The sequence below is a fragment of the Hyla sarda genome, chromosome 2, assembly GCF_029499605.1.
Source record: "Hyla sarda isolate aHylSar1 chromosome 2, aHylSar1.hap1, whole genome shotgun sequence".
Taxonomy (NCBI): domain Eukaryota; kingdom Metazoa; phylum Chordata; class Amphibia; order Anura; family Hylidae; genus Hyla; species Hyla sarda.
The window spans coordinates 145,090,732-145,112,643 of record NC_079190.1 but is presented as its reverse complement, the minus strand read 5'-3'; the positions used below and the strand labels follow the sequence as shown (position 1 = coordinate 145,112,643).

General features: G+C 47.3%; 1 protein-coding gene across 1 annotated transcript in view; it reads right to left on the bottom strand.

Moving 5' to 3' along the window:
* Positions 1–1,241, bottom strand: part of CLN5 (CLN5 intracellular trafficking protein) — a 32,988-nt gene extending 31,747 nt beyond the window's left edge. The window contains exon 1 of the mRNA XM_056555538.1: positions 917–1,241. Within this exon, the coding sequence (XP_056411513.1) occupies positions 917–1,023 (107 nt within the window). The 5' untranslated portion in view covers positions 1,024–1,241. The remainder of the gene's footprint in view (positions 1–916) is intronic.
* Positions 1,242–21,912: the final 20,671 nt, after the last annotated feature.

The window sequence follows — 21,912 nt, the reverse complement described above, 5'->3', positions numbered from 1 at the left end:
TGAAAATTTTGTCCATTTTTAATGGGAGGGGTCTTGGGCGGGGACTTTAGGATTCAAATGCGCATGTGCAAAGTAAAAACGTATACGTTTTTCCCGTATGGAACCGTATACATGTGCGTTTCCCATTGACGTCCATGTAAAAAAAACGTATGCGGTTGCAGTACGGTTTTTAAACCGGAGACAAAATTGTGGTCAACCACGGTTTTGACTCCGGTTTAAAAACCGTACTGAAGCCGCATACGTTTTTTTTTTAAACATGGACGTCAATGGGAAACGCACATGTATACGGTTCCATACGGGAAAAACTTATACGTTTTTACTTTGCACATGGGCATATGAATCCTAAAGTCCCCACCCAAGACCCCTCCCATTAAAAATGGACATTTTCAAAAACGTATGGGTTTTTTTAAAATAAAAACTGACGGAACTGTATGCACTTTTAAAAACAGTATACTGTTTAAAAACGCATACGGTTTACTTTTTTCCATACTGTTCCATCCGTTTTTTTGCCATACGGTTTTCTTTAGAAAAACGGATTGAAAACAGTATGGCAAAAACGTGATGTGAACCCAGCCTTAGCCAGTGTTTCCCAACCGGTGGCAAATGCATGATGGGAGTTGTAGTTTTGCAACAGCTGGAGAACTACAGGTAAATGGGCATTGATGTCAATAAAGAGAGCTCGTTCTCCTCCCAATTACCCTCAGTTCACATTGTCCCCTAAAACAAGCCCTTATAATAGGGTTTCTAAACCTGGGTGCCTCTGACTGTTGAAAAACTATAGTTTTTCAACTGATAAAGGCATCCTGGTTGGAATACACTGCCTTATGGCTATTAAACGACTATTATGTGTAATGACAAATGTATGCCATCATTGAGGGGTTAATCCTGTCACAGTTTTGAGGGAGGGTTCACTTACTTGTATGGCACCGGCCACTGTTCTCCAGCTGTGCCACACACGGACAGCCCTGCCAACAGCAATACCACAACAGGGCGCTGTAGCTCACAACCTGCCCTGTAAGCCATGCCCGGGCACTAGGAGCTCAGTATACAGCTCCCTCTTCACCACACACTTCTGTTCCTCTATCGTATAACCAGGAAGACAGTGTGTGTGTGCGCAGTATCCCACATGACATTCACATACTGCCTGCACCTTCATAAAATACATTGGCTTCACACAAGACACTCTTCTCACACAAAACCATGGCATAGGGAGGTGCCCTGTATCCTTATTTATTAAAGCTCCTCTTGCCAGGAACAAACATGGCCGATCGACATTCTAGAAAGCTGCAGCTGACATCACCGTCATATGACACACGACCACGTGACCACCACTTGACACAAAGCCACGTGACTGCTTTACGACGAGCTCTTAGTTATGAGGTCACTATAATGGGCGGGGCCTCAGATTTTAGTGCTGCGTAGCACTTCCTAAAACAGGAGGTAGAAGTAACGTGCGTGTGTTGGGGAAGGGAGGATGCATGGGGCTGTATGGTGGAGGGGAAGGGTAGTTTACATGGGACTGAAGAAAGGAGAAATTAGGTAAATTACATGGGACCCAAAGGAGGGGTAGATAGGTTATTTACATGGGACTGAAAGGAGGGAGAGTAAGGTAAATTACGTGGGACCCAAAGGAGGGGTAGTGAGGTTATTTACATGGGACTGAAAGGAGGGGGAGTAAGGTAAATTACATGGGACCCAGAGGAGGGGTAGTGAGGTTATTTACATGGGACTGAAAGGAGGGGGGAGTAAGGTAAATTACATGGGACCCAGAGGAGGGGTAGTGAGGTTATTTACATGGGACTGAAAGGAGGGGGAGTAAGGTAAATTACATGGGACCCAGAGGAGGGGTAGTGAGGTTATTTACATGGGACTGAAAGGAGGGGGAGTAAGGTAAATTACATGGGACCGAAAGGAGGGGTAGTGAGGTTATTTACATGGGACTGAAATGAAGAGTGAGGTTATTTACATGGGACTGAAAGGAAGGGGAAAGAGGTTATATACATTGAACTGTATGTGGTGGGGAAGCGAGGACGAGTCAGGTAATTTACATGGGACTGAATTATTATTATTATTTCTTTAACTTGACACTTTGGGGAAGATTAATCACAACTTGTCCAGAGGATAAATCGACTAGTTTCCCATAGCAACCAATCAGATCGCTTCTTTTATTTTTGAAAAGTGAAATAATAGATCTGATTGGTTGCTATGGGCAACTGGTCGACTTTTCCTCTGCACAGGTTTTGATGAATCTCCCCTTTATGTATAAGTGGGCTGAAGGGTTTTTACATGGGACTATGGTGGAGGGGGAGTAAACAGCTTGTTTGGGTAATTATAGTTCTGTAAAATAAAAAAAAAGGTACAAAGCAATGAGGAAGTCCAGGACAAAGAGAGTTGATGGTAAGGGTAATAAGAGAAGGGGGACAATGTGAAAGACAAATAAGTATAGACATGACAAACATATGAAGGACTCACCGGAATGCTTGGAAGGAAGAAGTCAGGAACAGATCACATTCTGTACATTATGGCAGATGCCTTGTGTGGACTTCTGGTTAGCAGATGCGGATTAATGTCGCTACCAAACCAATATAAAAAAGGAGCAGAATAATGCAGTGACATAGCAAATGTAATGATGGAGAGGTGGGCAAGGGATGAAAAAAGGCTAAAAAAAAACAATACAGAACAGAGTGTATGTTCAATGGAGACTTCCCTTCCCATGAGCCCAGACTGGACATGTATTTGTCAAAAAGAACAAAACAGTGCAGAAATGTATATGTAAAATGGCAGTGGGCCAAATAAAGTACAAAAGGCAAATTAAAAATAAAAGTCACAATTTGATAAAATGCATCTGAGCGCTAAGTTTTCTTTACATATGGTACAAAGGAGTGGAATCCTACTTGTGCACCAAATATATTCCTAGAAGTGCATGACTGGTCCACAAACAAGCCTTAAAGGACATCTGCAGCGGTACAAACACTTATCCCCTATCCTCAAGATAGGGGATAAGTGTTTGATCGCGGGGGGTCCGAACACTGGGGCCCCCGGCGATCTCCTGTACGGGGCCGCGGCTCTCCCGTGCAGGGGGCGTGCCAGCCGCAGCATGACGTTGCGGCCGGCACGCCTCCTCCATACATCTCTATGGGAGAGGCAGCGGCAGCATTCGTGCCTCCCCGCATCCCTCATAGAATTGTATGGGGACGGGGAGGAGACGGGGCGTCACAGTCGACCTCTAGGTCGACGCTACGTCACCATGGGCGCTAATGCCGGCACCCCGTTCGGGAGATCGAGGGGGGTCCCAGCGGTCGGACCCCCCGCGATCAAACACTTATCCTCTATGCTGTGGATAGGGAATAAGTGTAATTCCGCTGCATTTGTCCTTTAAAGGGGTACTCCTGTGGAAAACTTTTTTTTTTTTTTTAAATCAACTGGTGCCAGAAAGTTAAACAGATTTGTAAATTACTTCTATTAAAAAATCTTAATCCTTCCAGTACTTATTAGCTGCTGAATGTTCTAATGTTCTTTTTGGAACACTGTGCTCTCTGCTGAATCACGAGCACAGAGCTCTCTGCTGACATCTCTGTCCATTTTAGGAACTGAGCAGAGCAACATATGTTTGCTATGGGGATTTTCTCCTACTCTGGACAGTTCTTAAAATGGACAGATGTCAGCAGAGAGCACTGTGCTCGTGTTGTCAGCAGAGAGCTGTGTTCCAAAAAGAAAAGAATTTCCTCTGTAGTATTCAGCAGCTAATAAATACTGGAAGGATAAAGATTTTTTTAATATAAGTAGTTTACAAATCTGTTTAACTTTCTGGAACCAGTTGATTTAAAAAAAGAAGTTTTCCACCAGAGTACCCCTTTAACCCCTTAACGACGCAGGACATAAATGTACATCCTGGTGAGCTGGTACTTAACGCACCAGGACGTACATTTACGTCCTATGCATAACCGTGAGCATCGGCGCGATGCTCGTGTCATGTGCGGCAGGTCCCGGCTGCTGATAGCAGCCAGGGACCCGCCTGTAATGGCGACATCCGCAATCTCGCGGATGTCCGCCATTAACCCCTCAGATGCCGTGATCAATACAGGTCACGGCATTGCGGTCACTAAAATGGATGATCGGATCGCCCACAGCGCTGCCGCGGCTATCCAATCATTCAGGACAGCAGACGGGGGTCCCCTTACCTGCCTTCCATGGTTCTTCTCTGGTCTGCGATCGAGCAGACCAGAGTAGAAGATCGCTGATAATACTGATCAGTGCTATGTCCTATGCATAGCACTGAACAGTTTTAGCAATCAAATGATTGCTATAAATAGTGGGACTATTAAAGTGTAAAAAAAAAAAAAAAAAAAAAGTGAAAAGCCCCCTCCCCCAATAAAAACTTAAATTGTCTCATTTTCCCTATTTCACCCCCAAAAAGTGTAAAAAAAATATTTTATATACATATTTGGTATCGCTGCGTGCGTAAATATCTCAACTATTAAAATGTTAATAATACCGTACGGTGAACTGCGTGAACGTAAAAAAAAAAGTCCCAAATAGCTGCTTATTTATAACATTTTATTCCCCAAATTTTTTTTTTTTTTTATAAAAAAAGTATTAAAAGTTTTTTATAAGCAAATATGGTATCAATAAAAAGTACAGATCACGGCGCAAAAAAAAAATCCCTCATACCGCCGCTTATACGGAAAAATAAAAAAAAGTTATAGGTTTTCAAAATAGGGGGATTTTAAACGTACTAATTTGGTTAAACAATTTGCGATTTTTTTTAAGCGCAACAGTAATAGAAAAGTATGTTATCATGGGTATCATTTTAATCATGTTGACCCAAAGAATAAAGAACACGTCATTTTTACCATAAATTGTACGGCGTGAAAATGAAACCTTCCAAAATCAGCAAAATTGCGTTTTTCTTTTTAATTTCCCCACACAAATAGTATTTTTTTGGTTGCGCCATACATTTTATGTTACAGTGAGTGATGGCATTACAACGGACAACTGGTCGCACAAACTTTCTGGAGAAAAAACGAAAACGTAAAAATAAAATTGTCTGAGTCCTTAAGGCCCAAATGGGCTGAGTCAATTTTAAGTGTAGGACCCGGCCATTTTTTGCACATCTGACTACTGTAAACCCTTAAGGACTAGGGATCGACCGATTATCGGTTTGGCCGATATTATCGGCCGATAATCACGATTTTGGGCATTATCGGTATCAGCAATTACCTAGCCAATAATGCACCGCCCCGCGACCGCCCAAACCCCCCCCCCAACCCACCGCACCGCGTCGCACCCCCCGGCCCCATTGCCTCCCCCATCCCCGGTTTTATTATTACCTGTTCCCGGGGCCAACGCTACTTCTGGCTCCTGCTGCGTCCTGCGTTACACTGTGCGCAATGACGAGTGACGTGACGTGTGCGACGTGAAGTCACAATCAGTGCACACAGTGACAGCTCAGGAGGACGCCACCGGAGCCAAATGTAGAGTGGACCCCGGGCCCAGGTAATTATAAAACCGGGGATGGGGGAGGCAATGGGGCCGGGGCGGTGTGGGGTGCGGTGCAGGGGTGGCGGTGATAGGACTCAGGACCCCCAGACAGGCAGGGGGAGAGAAGCAGGTGGCGGGGGTCTATGGCACCGCAAAAGCCACTGCAGTGCATTGATTTAAAGCGCCGCTTTAAATCAATGATCTGCAGCGGTGTCGCGGGGGGATAAATAGCTGATAACTTATACTGATATTCCGGTATAAGTTATCGGCTATCGGCCCTAAGTGTTTTTGCACTTTTGTTTTTTCCTCCTTACCTTTTAAAAATCATAACCCTTTCAATTTTGCACCTAAAAATCCATATGAGGGCTTATTTTTTGTGCCACCAATTCTACTTTGTAATGACATCAGTAATTTTACCCCAAAATCTACGGCAAAACGGAAAATCATTGTGTGACAAAATTGAAGAAAACACACCATTTTGTAAATTTTGGGGGCTTCCGTTTCTACGCTGTACATTTTTCGGTAAAAAATGACACCTTCCCTTTATTCTGTAGGTCCCTACAATTAAAATGATACCCTACTTATATAGGTTTGATTTTGTCGTACTTTTGGAAAAAATCATAACTACATGCATGAAAATTAATATATTTAAAATTTTCCTCTTCTGACCCCTATAACTTTTTAATTTTTCCGCAAATGGGGTGGTTTGAGGGCTTATTTTTTGTGCCGTGATCTGAAGTTTTAATCTGTACCATTTTTGTTTTGATCAGACTTTTTGATCGCTTGTTATTCCTTTTTTTATGCTATGAAAAGTGACCAAAAATAAGCTATTTTGTAATTTTTTTTTGCGTACGCCATTGACCATGCGGTTTAATTTACGATATATTTTTATAGTTCGGACATTTACGCACGCGGCGATACCATATATATTTATTTTTATTATGTTTATATATTTAAACTTTTAATAAGAAAGGGGTTAATGTGTGTGTTTTTAAACTATTTTTTAACCTTTTTTTTATTAATTTATTTATTTTTTTACACTTTTAGTCTTAGGGGACTTTTAGGAGGAATCATTTGATTCCTCATACAGATCAATGGTATTACATGCAATCCCATTGATCTGTGTGCTCTGCACTCTTGATAAAGCCTGGTCCTGCCAGGCTCTATCCAGGCTCTATCATTCTGAGCTCCGGAGCTGGCACAGGAGGAGGGTAAGCCCTCAGGCTACCCCAGCAGTGGATCGTCCAACCCCCCCCCCCCCCCCCCGTGATCGCGCTGTGGGGGGGGGGGGGGGGTAGGAAATCCACCCCACTGGACTACTAGGGACTGAATACAGGCATTTTTAGGTGCCGCTGTCAGCTTTGACATCAGCGATCTAAAGGGTTAATAGCCAGCTGCAGCGATTGCCGCATGTGGGCTATTAATGCCGGCCCCCAGCTAAAGGAATCAGCTGGGGCCGGCGTGATACCCCATTAACGGCCATTGGAAGAACATAGACGGGTTAACGGGTTAAGCATTAATAACTCTGGGATGCTTTTACTTTTCATTCTGATTCCCAGATTGTTTTTTCGTGACATATTCTACTTTATGTTAGTGGAAGAATTTTGTCGATACTTGCATCATTTCTTGGTGAAAAATACAAAAATTAGATGAAAAAATTAAAAATTTTGCATTTTTTTTTTTTACTTTGAAGCTCTCTGCTTATAAGGAAAATGGAAATTCCAAATAAATTATATATTGATTCACATGTACAATATGTCTACTTTATATTTTCATCAGATGACCCCAAAGATAAAAGTCTAAGGGGGTCAGATCGGGAGACCTTGGGGGCCATTCAACTGGCCCACGATGACCAATCAACTTTCCAGAAAACTGTTCATCTAGGAATGCTCGGACCTGACACCCATAATCTGGTGGTGCACCATCTTGCTGGAAAAACTCAGGGAACGTGCCAGGTCCGAGCATTCCTGTACATTCACATGGGAGGGGCAAACCTCCAGCTGTTTCAAAACTACAACTCCCAGCATGTACTGACAGACCGTGCATGCTGGGAGGTGTACTTTTGCAACAGCTGGAGGCACACTGGTTAGAAAACCTTCAGTTAGGTTCTGTTAGCTAACTCAGTATTTTCCAACCAGTGTGCCTCCAGCTGTTGCAAAACTACAACTCCCAGCATGTACTGATCGCCGAAGGGCATGCTGGGAGATGTAGTTATGCAACAGCTGGAGGGCTACAGTTTAGAGACCACTGCACAGTGATTGCCAAACTGTGGCCTACCCAGATGTTGCAAAACTACAAATCCCAGCATGCCCAGACAGCAAACTACTGTTGGCATGCTAGGAGTTGTAGTTTTTGCAAGATCTAGAGGGCCACAGTTTAGTGATCACTGCACAGTGATCTCCAAACTGTGACCTCCAGCTGTTGCAAAACTGCAAATCCCAGCATGCCCACACAGCAAACAGCTGTCTGGGCATTCTTCGAGTTGTAGTTTTGCAACATCTGGAGGACTACAGTTTAGAGACCACTGTATAGTGGTCTCAAACTGTAGCCCTCCAGATGTTGCTAGGCAACTCACCGGCTTCCGTAGGATCCAGGGAGCCGCATCGCCGCCGCCGATCACCGCCTGCTGCTGCCGCCGATGGGTAAGTGGACTTCGGCGCTGTACCCTGTCGGTTCCCCCATTCTGCCCCGCCTATTGTGGGTGGGCAGAACGGGGGAAACCGAAAGTTAACACCTCTGCCCCCCGATCTGCTATTGGTCATCGCTTCTTGACGACCAATAGCAGGGATAGGAGGGGTGGCACCCCTGCCACCTCACTCCTATCTAGAGCTGGGCGGTATACCGGATCATACCGAATACTGAAATTTTTGTGCTGCACAATATGAATTTTAACCCATACCACAATACCGGTTTGGCCCCTCCCCCTCGGGAATGCATGAATTATCAGCCCAGCACTGCGCTGTCCCCATCGGGGAACTAATCATATGTGACCCGCGAGCACTGTTCTGCCCCCACCCCCCAATTAATTATCAGCCCAGCGCTGCGCTGTTTCCATCGGGGTAAATAATCCCATATCACCCACATGCGCTGCACTCCTCATCCTCCTAATTGTTGCGGCCCCGGCGCTGACACTCTAAACTGTGCGGTATCCCTGTGCAGTATAAATTAACTCCCTCCCGTTAGTCCGGTACCGGCCTCATCTGCTTTCTGGGGATGGGAACATCGGACAGCCATCTGCCCATCACCGGCCGCAGCGATGTTCCACCTTGGCCGGTGATAGGTTGAGCCCACTGTCATGTAAGAAGCCGGCTGGCTTCTTAAATGACAGTGGGCTCAGCCTATCACTGGCCGAGGCTGAACATCGCTGCGGCCAGTGATAGGCTGATGGCTGTCCGACGTTCCAGTCCCCAGTTTAGGGCCGATGTCGGAACATGCGTTAGTTTATTTTGTTTACCTTTTGCAGCCCGGGCATAGGGATACCGCACAGTATAGAGTGTCAGTGCCGGTGGCCGCAACAAACAAGAGGATGAGGAGGGCAGCGCTTGTGGGTGACATGTGAGTAGTACCCCGATGGGGACTGGGCTGATAATTAATTGGGGGTGGGAGGAGGAGGAAATACCGTTATATACCGTGGAGCTGCCAAAAGTTACCACAATACCGTGATACACACATTTGGTCATACCGCCCAGCCCTACTCCTATCCCTTCAGGGGGATCGTGGGTGTCTTGGACAACCCCGATCCCCCTTATATTCTGGGTCACCATAGACCGGAATCGGCGCAAATTCTGATGACCCCCCCTGGGCATTTGCATGGGGTGCCTGCTGATCGATATCAGCAGTCACCCCGGTCCCCGCTGATCGATATCAGCAGTCACCCCGGTCCCCGCCCCACGCGCGGCGGGGACCAAAATTCCCACGGGCGTACATTTACATCCTGGGTCCTTAAGTACCAGGGTGTCAGGACGTAAGCGTACGACCTGGGTCCTTAACTGGTTAAAGGGGTACTTTGCCCCTAGACTTGTTATCCCCTATCCAAAGGATAGGCAATAACATATCTGATCGCGGGGGATCTGGCTGCAGGGAACCGCAGCGATCTCCTGGCCGGTGCTACGGCTTTACGGTCATGGAAGCCTGAGGCTTCCATGATCGTGAAGTCATGCCACGCCCCCTTCATTCATGTCTATGGGAGGGGGCTTGATGGCTAGTACAAAGCCATACACTTAGACAAGTGGGCTCAGCTGCAATTCTGATTCATGGGTGCCACTATGTGTATTAAAACACAATTACTACAACTAAGAGAAAAGGAATACACAATACAGCGCACACCCAATATATATGTGTACAAAAAATATGTTATTATAAATTATAGAAAGTCTATACTTCATATTTAGTATAAACTTTCTGTAATATATAATAAAATATTTTTTGGTACACATATATATTGAGTGTGCGTTGTATTGTGTATTATTCCTTTACTCTTAGTTGTAGGGCAAGTACAAAGCCGTCACGCCTCCTCCCATAGACATGAATGGAGGAGTAGTGGCGGCTGTGATCGACAGGAGCCACAACGGAGATCGCAGGTGTTTCCATCAGCCAGACCCCCGAGATCAGACATGTTTCGGAGCACGTTTACGTAATGTTCGAACGCCACAGTCTGTATCCCTTTTGATCCTTTTACTGATACCAGCTGTCTTTTTTGGACTGGTGATGCTCATTCTATTTTACCACCCTAGCTATCCTTTTCTTAGATATTTTTGTACACTATTTATAATATACAGGATTGTCTACTGGTAGTACTCTTATATTCTGGATACTATCACTATCGTATTGCCATTTTCAGCTTTTGGGGGTACATGCATGTTTAGGTCAGACTGTAGGATTTGATTATATACAAGATTAATTGTGCTTCTGGAGGGAGAGTGTCTCGCTCCCTCAATTTCTGTGGTGTCTCCTGTTGTTTTTATCAGTACCACTGATATCTTTTCATGTTTAAGCCATTCACCATAGGGGATCATTAACCCCTTAAAAGGACTCAGGAAATGTTCATTTTTGTGTTTTAGTTTTTTCCTCTTTTCTTTTTTACATCCATAACTACATCTAACTACAGACCCATATGAGGGCTTGTTTTTTGCGCAATCATTTTTGCTTTGTAATGACACCTTACATTTTTTTTGTAAAATGGGAAACTAAGGGAAATGTTTTATTAGGGGATGTGGTTTTATATAATTTTCGAGACAATTTTTTTTTAAAACACTTTTTAAGACCCCATAGGGGACTTTTATATGCAATCATTATATTGCATTTACTGTATAATGCTATGCCTATAACATAGCATTATGCAGTATGATCGGCTAGTCACTGATCTAGCCTGGCTAAGCCAAGCTACAATAGTGAATTGGTGGCAGTAGGCAGGTAAGGGGAACCTTCCGCCATTTTAGCTTATGGAACCCGTGTGGGTTCTGTAAGCTCCACTGAGCTACCAGCAAGTTTCATTTTCTCTTTAGACACCATGTACAGCATACATCACCACGTCTAAAGGGTTAAATGCCAGGCAGCCCGGTATAAGCAGTGAGGGTTTGGCTACTGATGGTAGCCGACAGTCACTGCTCTTAAAGGGGTACTCCCGTGGAAAACTTTTATTTTTAAATCAACTGGTGCCAGAAAGTTAAACAGATTTGTAAATAACTTCTATTAAAAAATCTTAATCCATCCAGTACTTTTTAGGGGCTGTATACTAAAGAGAAATCCAAAAAAGAAATGCATTTCCTCTGATGTCATGACCACTGTGCTCTCTGCTGATCTCTGCTGTCCATTTTTGGAACTTTCCAGACAGCATATGTTTGCTATGGTGATTTTCTCCTGCTCTGGACAGTACCTAAAATGGACATCAGGGGTCAGCAGAGAGCACTGTGGTCATGACATCAGAGGAAATGCATTTCTTTTTTGGATTTCTCTTTAGTATACAGCCCCTAAAAAGTACTGGAAGGATTAAGATTTTTTAATAAAAGTGATTTACAAATCTGCTTAACTTTCTTGCACCAGTTGATTTAAAAAAAAAAAAAAAAAAAAAGTTTTCCATGGGAGTACCCCTTTAACCCCTTCATGACCCAGCCCATTTTCACCTTCAGGACCTGGGCATTTTTGAAAATCTGACCACTGTCACTTTAAACATTAATAACTCTGGAATGCTTTTACTTATCATTCTGATTCAGAGATTGTTTTTTCGAGACATATTCTACTTCATGTTATTGGTAAAATTTCACTGATATTTGCATCCTTTCTTGGTAAAAAATCTAAAAATTTCATGAAAATTTAGAAAATTTAGCATTTTTCTAACTTTGAAAGTCTCTGCTTGAAAGGAAAATGGATATTCCAAATAAATTACATATTGATTCACATATACAATATGTCTACTTTGTGTTTGCATAAACAAATTGACAAGTTTTTACTTTTGGAAGACACCAGAGGGCTTCAAAGTTCCGCAGCAATTTTCCAATTTTTCTCAAGATTTTCAAAATCATAATTTTTCAGGGCCCAGTTCAGGTTGGAAGTGGATTTTAAGGGTCTTCATATTAGAAATACCCCATAAATGACCCCATTATCAAAACTGCACCCCCCAAAGTATTCAAAATGAGATTCAGTAAGTGTTTTAACCCTTTAGGTGTTTCACAGGAATAGCAGCAAAGTGAAGAAGAAAATTCTAAATCTTAATTTTTTACACTTGCATGTTCTTGTAGACCCAATTTTTGAATTTTTAAAAGAGGTAAAAGGAGAGAAATCACCCTAAAATTTGTAACCCAATTTCTCTCAAGTAAGGAAATACCTCATATGCGTATGTAAATTGTTCGGCGGGCGCAGTAGAGGGCTCAGAAGGGAAGGAGCGACAATGGGATTTTGGAGAGTGAGTTTTTCTGAAAGGGTTTTTGAGGGGCATGTCCCATTTAGGAAGCCCCTATGGTGCCAGAACAGTGGACCCCCCCACATGTGACCCCATTTTGGAAATTATACCCCTCATGGAATTTAATAAGGGGTGCAGTGAGCATTTACACCCCACTGGCGTTTGACAGATATTTGAAACAGTGGACTGTGCAAATGAAAAATTTTATTTTTCCTTTTCACAGACCACTGTTCCAAAAATCTGTCATACACCAGTGGGGTGTAAATGCTCACTGCACCCCTTATTACATTCCGTGAGGGGTGTAGTTTCCAAAATGGGGTCAAATATGGATATTTATTGTTTTGCGTTTGTCAGAACTGCTGTAACAATCAGCCACCCCTGTGCAAATCGCCGCAAATGTACATGGCGCACTCTCCCTTCTGGGCCTTGTTGTGCGCCCCCAGAGCACTTTGCGCCCACATATGGGGTATCTCCGTACTCGGGAGAAATTGCATTACAAATTTAGAGGGTCTTTTTTCCCCTTTTACCTCTTGTGAAAATGAAAAGTATAGGGCAACACCAGCATGTTTTTTTTTTTTTACACTAACATGCTGGTGTAGACCCCAACTTCACCTTTTCATAAGGGGTTAAAGAAGAAAAAGCCCCCCAAAATTTGTAAGGCAATTTCTCCCGAGTACGGCAATACCCCATATGTGTCCCAAAACTGTTGCCCTGAAATACGAAAGGGCTCCAAAGTGAGAGAGCGCCATGCGCATTTGAGGCCTGAATTAGGGATTTGCATAGGGGTGGACATAGGGGTATTCTATGCCAATGATTCCCAAACAGGGTGCCTCCAGCTGTTGCAAAACTCCCAGCATGCCTGGACAGTCAATGGCTGTCCGGCAATACTGGGAGTTATTTTGCAACAGCTGGAGGCTCCGTTTTGGAAACAGTAGCGTACCAGACGTTTTTCATTTTTTGGGGGGGGAGGGGGGCTGTGTAGGGGTATGTGTATATGTAGTGTTTTTTACTTTTTATTTTAGGGTAGTGTAGTGTTTTTAGGGTACAGTCACATGGGCAGAGGTTCACAGCAAGTTTGCCGCTGGGAGTTTGAGCTGCAGCGCAAAATTTGCGCCATCTCAAACTTGCAGCACTCACTGTAAACCTCCGCCCATGTGAGTGTACCCTGTACACTCACATTGGGGGGAGGGGGCAAACATCCAGCTGTTGCAAACTCTGAGCATGCCCTTTGGCTGTCCGTGCATGCTGGGAGTTGTAGTTTTGCAACAGCTGGAGGCACAATGGTTTGGAAACACTAAGTTAAGTAATAAACTTTCAAGTGTTTTGCAACCAAACTTAGTGTTTCCAAACCAGTGTGCCTCCAGCTGTTGCAAAACTACAACTCCCAGCATGCATGGTCTGTCAGTGCATGCTGGGAGTTATAGTTTTGCAACAATTGCAACAGCTGGAGGCACTGAGGTAGGAAACGGACAATGTTTCCCAACTAGTGTGCCTCCAGTTGTTGCAAAACTACAACTCCCAGCATGCCCAGACTGCCCAGGCATGCTGGAAGTTGTAGTTCGGCAATATCTGAAGGATCAGATGTTGCCGAACTACAACTTCCAGCATGCTTGGGCAGTCTGGGCATGCTTGGAGTTGTAGTTTTGCAACATCTGGAGGTCCACAGTTTGGAGACCACTGTATAATGGTCTCCAATCTGTGCTCTTCCAGATGTTAGAGAACTACAACTCCCAGCATGCCTGGACAGACTGAGCATGCTGGGAGTTGTAGTTTTGCAACATCTGGAAGAGCACAGATTGGAGACCATTATACAGTGGTCTCCAAACTGTGGACCTCCAGATGTTGCAAAACTACAACTCCCAGCATGCCCAGAAAGCCAAAGGCTGTCTGGGCATGCTGGGAGTTGCAGTTTTGAAACTCCCACAGGCAGCAGTGAGATCGCTTTACGGCGATCTCACTGCTGCCAATGAAGATGCCGCACTGCTGCCGGAAACACCTCCGGGACGCAGCGCCGCTGGGACCGCCTGGAGTACGTCGCTCGCGCCGGGACCGCTCGGGATGCCGCATGGACGGGTAAGTGACACCGGGGGATGGGTCAGGGACACTTAGAGCGGTGTGTGTCCCGATCCCCGTGATCGGGACTCACACACCGCGCTGCTAAGTATTCTGATAGCGAAACGCTGCTATCAGCTAGTCAGATTTGACTAGCTGATAGCAGCGATCGCTGGGGGGGGGGGGGGGGGGGGGATATAACCCCCCGTGGTCGCATGGTAAGATGGCTGGCTATCAGTAGCTACCATCTTACCGGGCGCTGCGGGATGCCGTGAGTAGCGGCAAAAATGTTCATGACGTACTTGTATGTCATGGATCGGGAACACCTTGCCACCCATGACGTACAGGTATGTCATAGGTCAGGAAGGGGTTAAGTGAGGCTAGCTCCTTAACTCGCTTCAAAACCACTTAAAGGGGTACTCCGGTGATTAATTTTTTTGACTATATGGCATCTTCTTTGTAAGTTTTTAGTTTTTTTGCAATATACATGTGTTATATGTTTTGGCAGCATGTGTGTGTTTTTCTTACCTGTTTGTTGGGCAAGAAGTTCTGTAGTTCAGAGGGTTTTCTTTTACTGTTGTCCACAGTTCTTAGTCTGTTGTGGACAAGATGTCACAGCTTTTTTTTTTTCTCTCTCTCTCTGTGTCTGCATAAGAAAAATAAGCCATGCCCCCTCATCTCATCCAGCTGAGTACACAGCTCCTCACCTCCCCTCCCCCTGCTCTGTATTCTAAGGATGCAGGTCTGCACAGGAGAAGAAACAGAGAAGATAAGTTATCTGAAGGGGAAGATGAGAAGGTGCACGGGCTGGGGATGTATGGACTGCAGGGGAATAAATCTCATACTGGGAATGATCTCTATGGGAGAGATTTATCAAAACCTGTGCAGAGGAAAACTTGCCCAGTTGCCCATAGCAACCAATCAGATTGCTTCTTTCATTTTTCACAGGCCTTCATAAAAATGAAAGCAGCAAGCTGATTGGTTGCTATGGGCAACTGGGCAAGTTTTCCTCTGCACAGGTTTTGATAAATCTCCCCCTATATATGAAGGGGGGGGGAACTCCTGAATGACATGCTGGGAGTTGCAGTCCCTGTTGTGTGTGTATGCTAGTTTTAAAAAAACAAGTGTGCCTCCAGCTGTTGCAAAACTACAACTCCCAGCATGCCCTGACAGACTTTGGGCATGCTGGACTTATTGACACCGTTTCCAAGCAAAAACTACATTGGGCCCCAATGTAGTTTTTGCTTGGAAACGGTGTCAATAAGTGATATGTAATTTTTTCCCTCACCCGGATTTGCAAACTATGGCATGTGGGATGTGGTCCGGGATTGAAAGCATACAAATTCCACAGCTAAATCAGTGTGAACACGGTGCATGCTATTTTTATTACATTGAGTGTCCTGTGCAAATCTCTATGCTGTATATACTTTAGAGCAGTGTTTCCCAGCCAGGGAACCTCCAGCTGTTGCAAAACAAACAACTTCTAGCAAGCCCGGACAGCCAAAGGCTGGGAGCTGTAGTTTTGCAACAGCTGCAGGCACTCTGATGGGGGAAACAGAGTTATTGTTTCTCCTGGTTATTGATGTCTATATGATACATTATACTCTACATTTAAACTTAGATATTATGTTTAGAGTTTTAGGTGTGCAACATGTTTGTGCTGTATCTACCATGTTATGTCCAGTACATGTAGTTTTAATAACAGCTTTGTTTTTGTCATGTTTTTAAAGCATCAAAACTATCAGAGGTGGACCTGAACCAACCCCCCCCCCCCCCCCCCCATCGATGTTTTATGGTCCTTGAAGGATTGGGCAGTGTGAATCTGTTTCCTTTATGGCTGGTTGACACTGTAGAGTTCTGGCGGAATGTCCATTTGAAGCAGGTTTGCGGACCGTGCGAATGTGCGCCATCTAAGACGGCTATGCATTCTGGCGGAATTCTGGCCAAAGAATGAACATGTTCATTCTTTGAGCCGACATACTTGAAAACAATGGGACTCTGCCGCAAGCTGAATTCTTCCGGCGGAATGTCCGCAGTGTGGACGAGCCCTTAGAATCAGTGGTTAAATATCTACTCATTTAATATTGAGTAGAGCATAAATCTCACCCCAACTCAGCCCAGACACCCCAGATATACACTGCCACCATTTTTTTATACAATGTAGTAATGTATTAGGTCCCCAATACAGACACACTGGTCTGTAGCAGTAAAACGGTTGAACGCTATACAAAAGGCTATGTATTATTTTTGAAACATAGAAAGGGGGGAAGTTATCAAATCCCTATGCCAGTGCTTTGGTGTGAAAAAGTTGCAAAATACCTGGTTTGTGCAAAAAAATAGTGACTTCCCTTACGTCCTAACCAGCAGCACAAGTGGGGTGTTCTGCCCCATTGAAGCTGGCAGGACGGTGGAATTTTTTATTCCGCCCAAGCAATTAAATTAATTAGCCCCCCCCCCATAAAAGGCCTCCTCCCCTAGGCCATGCTGATTTTTTTCTGTCCTGTGTAAGGACAGCAGGACGGTGCAGGCTCTATTTTGAGCCTGCCTGGAAGTCTCCCCTATATTTTTGGGGGAGATATTTTGGGGTGCAGTACCTTTTTTCCTGCCCCCCGCCTTTTTTCTGCCGGGCGGCGGATTCTGCTACCCGGCCTTTTTTTTTTGTCCCGGGTCTCCGGCCCGGTTCATCTCTAAAGCAACACTGTTTTTCTTGCTGGAGGGATCCTGTGATCCCTCCCAGCATTAGGGAGGCCGCCGCAGGTATTTTCTTACCTGTCCGGCATCCCACATGTTCCGCCGCGCGCCCGTCTCCTCCACGTCTCCATTCCTAGTGCGGGGCCGCGGGACGGAAGTACGTCATCTGACGACTTCCGGTCCCGGCCTCGCTTTTCTTCAGCGTTTTGCGCTGCTTCTAAGTCACATATTCAAGTGCAAATGCGCCGGTGAGCCTCTTCCTAGTTTGGGAAGAGCTCAGAGGATAATTTATAACAAAATTTTCTTCTGTTGTTTTCAGCCTATTGCAGGCTGTTTTTTTCTTTGGAGGGGGCGGGGCTTCCTGGGGCTCTTCCCATATAAGGCAGCCGAGACCTTCATTCGGTCTCTTGCTGCCATCATAGCTAGACCTTTTACATAGCCTAGCTTTAGTAGTTAGAGCTGCCTATCTGCATTATAGGTATCTCTCCCCCTCTGTTTTGGCGCTAGGGCGATAATATTTCTTTTATTATTATCCCTAACTTATTTTATTCTTTTTCCAGAGTCATGTCTACTCCTCCTTCTAGTGACCCACACTCTGGTGGTCGCAAATCCAGCGCCAAAAAATGCCATTTAGTTTGTGCCGACTGCTGCACTCCGCTTCGGACTCTTATGAATATAAACAGGTGTCCCGGTTGCCGTCCACCTGCTAATCCGGCTGAGCCTACTGTCCAGGATATGTTCATCTGGATGAAGGAGTTTATGGGAAATTCCATCTCTGAAATAAAGAGTGCTCTTGCTCCCAAAAGAGCTAGAACTGAATCCGCTCCTCCTTCGGTGGCGGAAGAATCCGTTATGTCGGTGGACGTATTGGACCATAGATCATCTGTGCAGTCTGAACAGCCTGTTGAGGTGAACATTTCTCCGCCTCTTTTCCCTGCGGAAAAGATGCAAAGATTACTTAGGTCCATCCGGTCAAGGGATCAGGATGTTGACCAAGGGGAAGCCTCTGCATCCACCTCTAGAGAACCTTGGGTTTTCAAGGTGAATGATGCACGTAAAATACTGATGAAGGCTGAGTGGAAGCACCCAGATAAGCCTGTGCTTGTCACTCGCACCTTCAAGTTGATGTACCCTCTCTCGGACGCGGAATCTGATTCCTGGATGCCACCTCCTAAGGTCGATATGGCAGTGAATAAATTGTCCAAGAGAGTCTTGGTTCCCGCGGATGATGGAAGTAATCTCCAGGTCCCGCTTGATAGGAAGGTGGATTCCTTTCTCAGACGCACATATTCAGCAGCGTCAGCGTCTGCCTCTGTAGCAATTGCCTCGGGAGAAGTGTCTGACTTTGTGAAGGAGCGCGTGGAGCGCATACAGACCGAGATTGACAACCATGTCCCTAGAGAAGACATCTTGGACAGCTTTAAGACACTCCTCCTTGGTATAGACTTGCTCTGCGAGGCCTCCCAGCAACACCTCAAGCTTTCTGCCAAATCTATGGCACTCGCTTCCGCTAGCAGACGTCCCTTATGGTTACGCCCTTGGGTAGCGGACAACACCTCCAAGTTCAACTTGTGTGGGATGCCCTTCGAGCCTACTTGGCTATTTGGGTCTGAACTGGATCGCACAATGGAAGGTTATGCCGATAAAAAGGGCAAATGCCTTCCTGTTCAGGCCTTTCGGGGTAAGGATAGAGCCAGAGGGGGGAAGTCCCAGGGCCCTTCTAGATCCCAGGGACGACAGTCCTCCCAGAAACGTGGTGGAGGTCGCGGCCGCGCTAAAGACCGTAAGGCCGATCTATGACTCTCCACTGACATCCACCAACGTTTTCCCTCTCCCTTCCCCTCTAGAGTTTTTTGCAGAGAATCTATCTGCCCATCCTCCTCCAGTAGGAGGACGTTTAAGTTTATTCCTTACCTGGATGCAAGAAGTCCAGGATCCTTGGGTTCTGAAAGTTATTCAGTCGGGGTACAGGATAGAGTTTATCTCCCCTCCCCCAAGGAAGTTTGTTTCAACAGTGTTACTTCCTCATAGAAAGTTCAGTTCTCGAGTACTTGGAAAAGCAAGCTCTGGAAGAAGTTCCCCCAGATCATAGAGGGTCTGGCGTATACTCCCCGATATTCTTGGTTCCCAAACTAAATGGCGACTGGCGCATGATAATAGACCTGCGCTACTTAAACCGATTCATAAGGAAAAGATGGTGGTCAGTATCCTGAACCCGCAAGATCTCATGGTCACTATAGACTTGAAGGATGCATACCTTGATGTTCCTATATTTCCTGCCTACAGGAAGTTCTTAAGAATTGCCATCACCATAAAACAGTGATTCCCAACCGCGGTGCCGCGGCACGCGTGTGTGCCGTTCAGCACTGCCCGTGGTGCCGCGGGATTTTTGCAGATTTTTTTATTTTTTACAATTTTTTTTTAAATGTCCCGCCCCGGCCTGATGGCGCACGCAGTGTCCCCCTGCATCTCCTGTGTTCCCCTCTGTCCCCTGCGTCTGGCGCGTGACCCGTGTTCCCCTCCTTCCCCCTCTGTTCCCTGTATCCCCCACGTCCCCCTCCTTCACGCTCCGTCTCCTGCGTCCCCCTCTCCCTTGCGGCGCAGTGAGACGGAAATGGTGCCCTGGGGCGGAACGAGCTGCACCTGCGCCGGACTCTCGTGCCTCCTGTGGAACTGCAAGCTGCGCGGGCCGGCTTGCTTAAGGTACCGTACCCTTTCCACCCCTCTGTTCACCTTCTCAACCCTGTCTAAATCCCCCCACCGTCACCCAGGTACACCCTCTACCCCCCCCCGTCACTCATGTCCACCCCCCCCCCCTGTCAGCCATGTCCACCTCCCTGTCCATCTCTATCACCCATGTCCACCCTCCCCCCGTCACCCATGTCCACCCTCCCCCCGTCACCCATGTCCACCCTCCCCCCCGTCACCCATGTCCACCCTCCCCCCCGTCACCCATGTCCACCCTCCCCCCCGTCACCCATGTCCACCCTCCCCCCCGTCACCCATGTCCACCCCCCCTCCGTCAGCCATGTCCGCCTTGTCCCCCTCCCTGTCCATCTCTATCACCCATGTCCACCGCCCCTGTCAACCATGTAATCCCTCCCTGTCACCCATGTAATCCCCCCCCCCTGTCACCCATGTAATCCCCCCCCCTGTCACCCATGTAATCCCCCCCCCGTCACCCATGTAATCCCCCCCCCCGTCACCCATGTAATCCCCCCCCCCGTCACCCATGTAATCCCCCCCCCCCCCCGTCACCCATGTAATCCCCCCCCCCGTCACCCATGTAATCCCCCCCCCCGTCACCCATGTAATCCCCCCCCCCCCGTCACCCATGTAATCCCCCCCCCCCCCGTCACCCATGTAATCCCCCCCCCCCGTCACCCATGTAATCCCCCCCCCCCCCGTCACCCATGTAATCCCCCCCCCCCCCCCGTCACCCATGTAATCCCCCCCCCCCCCCCCGTCACCCATGTAATCCCCCCCCCCCCGTCACCCATGTAATCCCCCCCCCCCGTCACCCATGTAATCCCCCCCCCCGTCACCCATGTAATCCCCCCCCCCCGTCACCCATGTAATCCCCCCCCCCGTCACCCATGTAATCCCCCCCCCCGTCACCCATGTCCACCCTCCCCCCGTCACCCATGTCCACCCCCGTCACCCATGTTCACCCCCCTTGTCACCCATGTTTGCCTTGTCCACCTCCCTGTCCATCTCTATCACCCATGTAATCCCTCCCCCCGTCACCCATGTAATCCCTCCCCCGTCACCCATGTCCACCCTCCCCCCCGTCACCCATGTCCACCCTCCCCCCCGTCACCCATGTCCACCCTCCCCCCCGTCACCCATGTCCACCCTCCCCCCGTCACCATGTCCACCCTCCCCCCCGTCACCCATGTCCACCCTCCCCCCGTCACCCATGTCCACCCTCCCCCCGTCACCCATGTCCACCCTCCCCCCGTCACCCATGTCCACCCTCCCCCCGTCACCCATGTCCACCCCTCCTGTCAGCCATGCTTGCCTTGTCCACCTCCCTGTCCATCTCTATCACCCATGTAATCCCTCCCTGTCTCCCATGTCCACCCCCCCCAGTCACCCATGTCCACCCCCCCCAGTCACCCATGTCCACCCCCCCCCAGTCACCCATGTCCACCCCCCCCCAGTCACCCATGTCCACCCCCCCCCAGTCACCCATGTCCACCCCCCCCCCGTCACCCATGTCCACCCCCCCCCCGTCACCCATGTCCACCCCCCCCTGTCACCCATGTCCACCCCCCCCCTGTCACCCATGTCCACCCCCCCCTGTCACCCATGTCCACCCCCCCCTGTCACCCATGTCCACCCCCCATCACTCATGTCCACCCGCACTCACACATGTCCCCCCACCTATCATCCCCGTCACCCATGTCCACCCTCCTGTCATTCATGTCTGCCTTGTCCACTCCCTGTCCATCCCTGTCACTCATGTTTACCCCCCTGTCTACCCCCGTAGTCTACTCTGTCACCCATGTCCACCTCCTGTTCACCCATCTGTCCCTTTGTTACCCCAGTCCACCCCTCTTTGTCACTCCTGTCCCTCTTTTACCCCCTTGTCCACACCTCTGAACCCCTGTCTCCCCTGTCCACCCTCCTGTCACCCATGTCCACCCCTCTGTCACCCCTATGCCCCCGTCACCCATGTTCACTCTTCTACACCCATCTATCACCCTTGTACACCTCTCTACACCCCTCTGTACACTCCTCTACACCCCTCTGTCACCCATGTACACTTCTCTACAACCCTCTGTCAC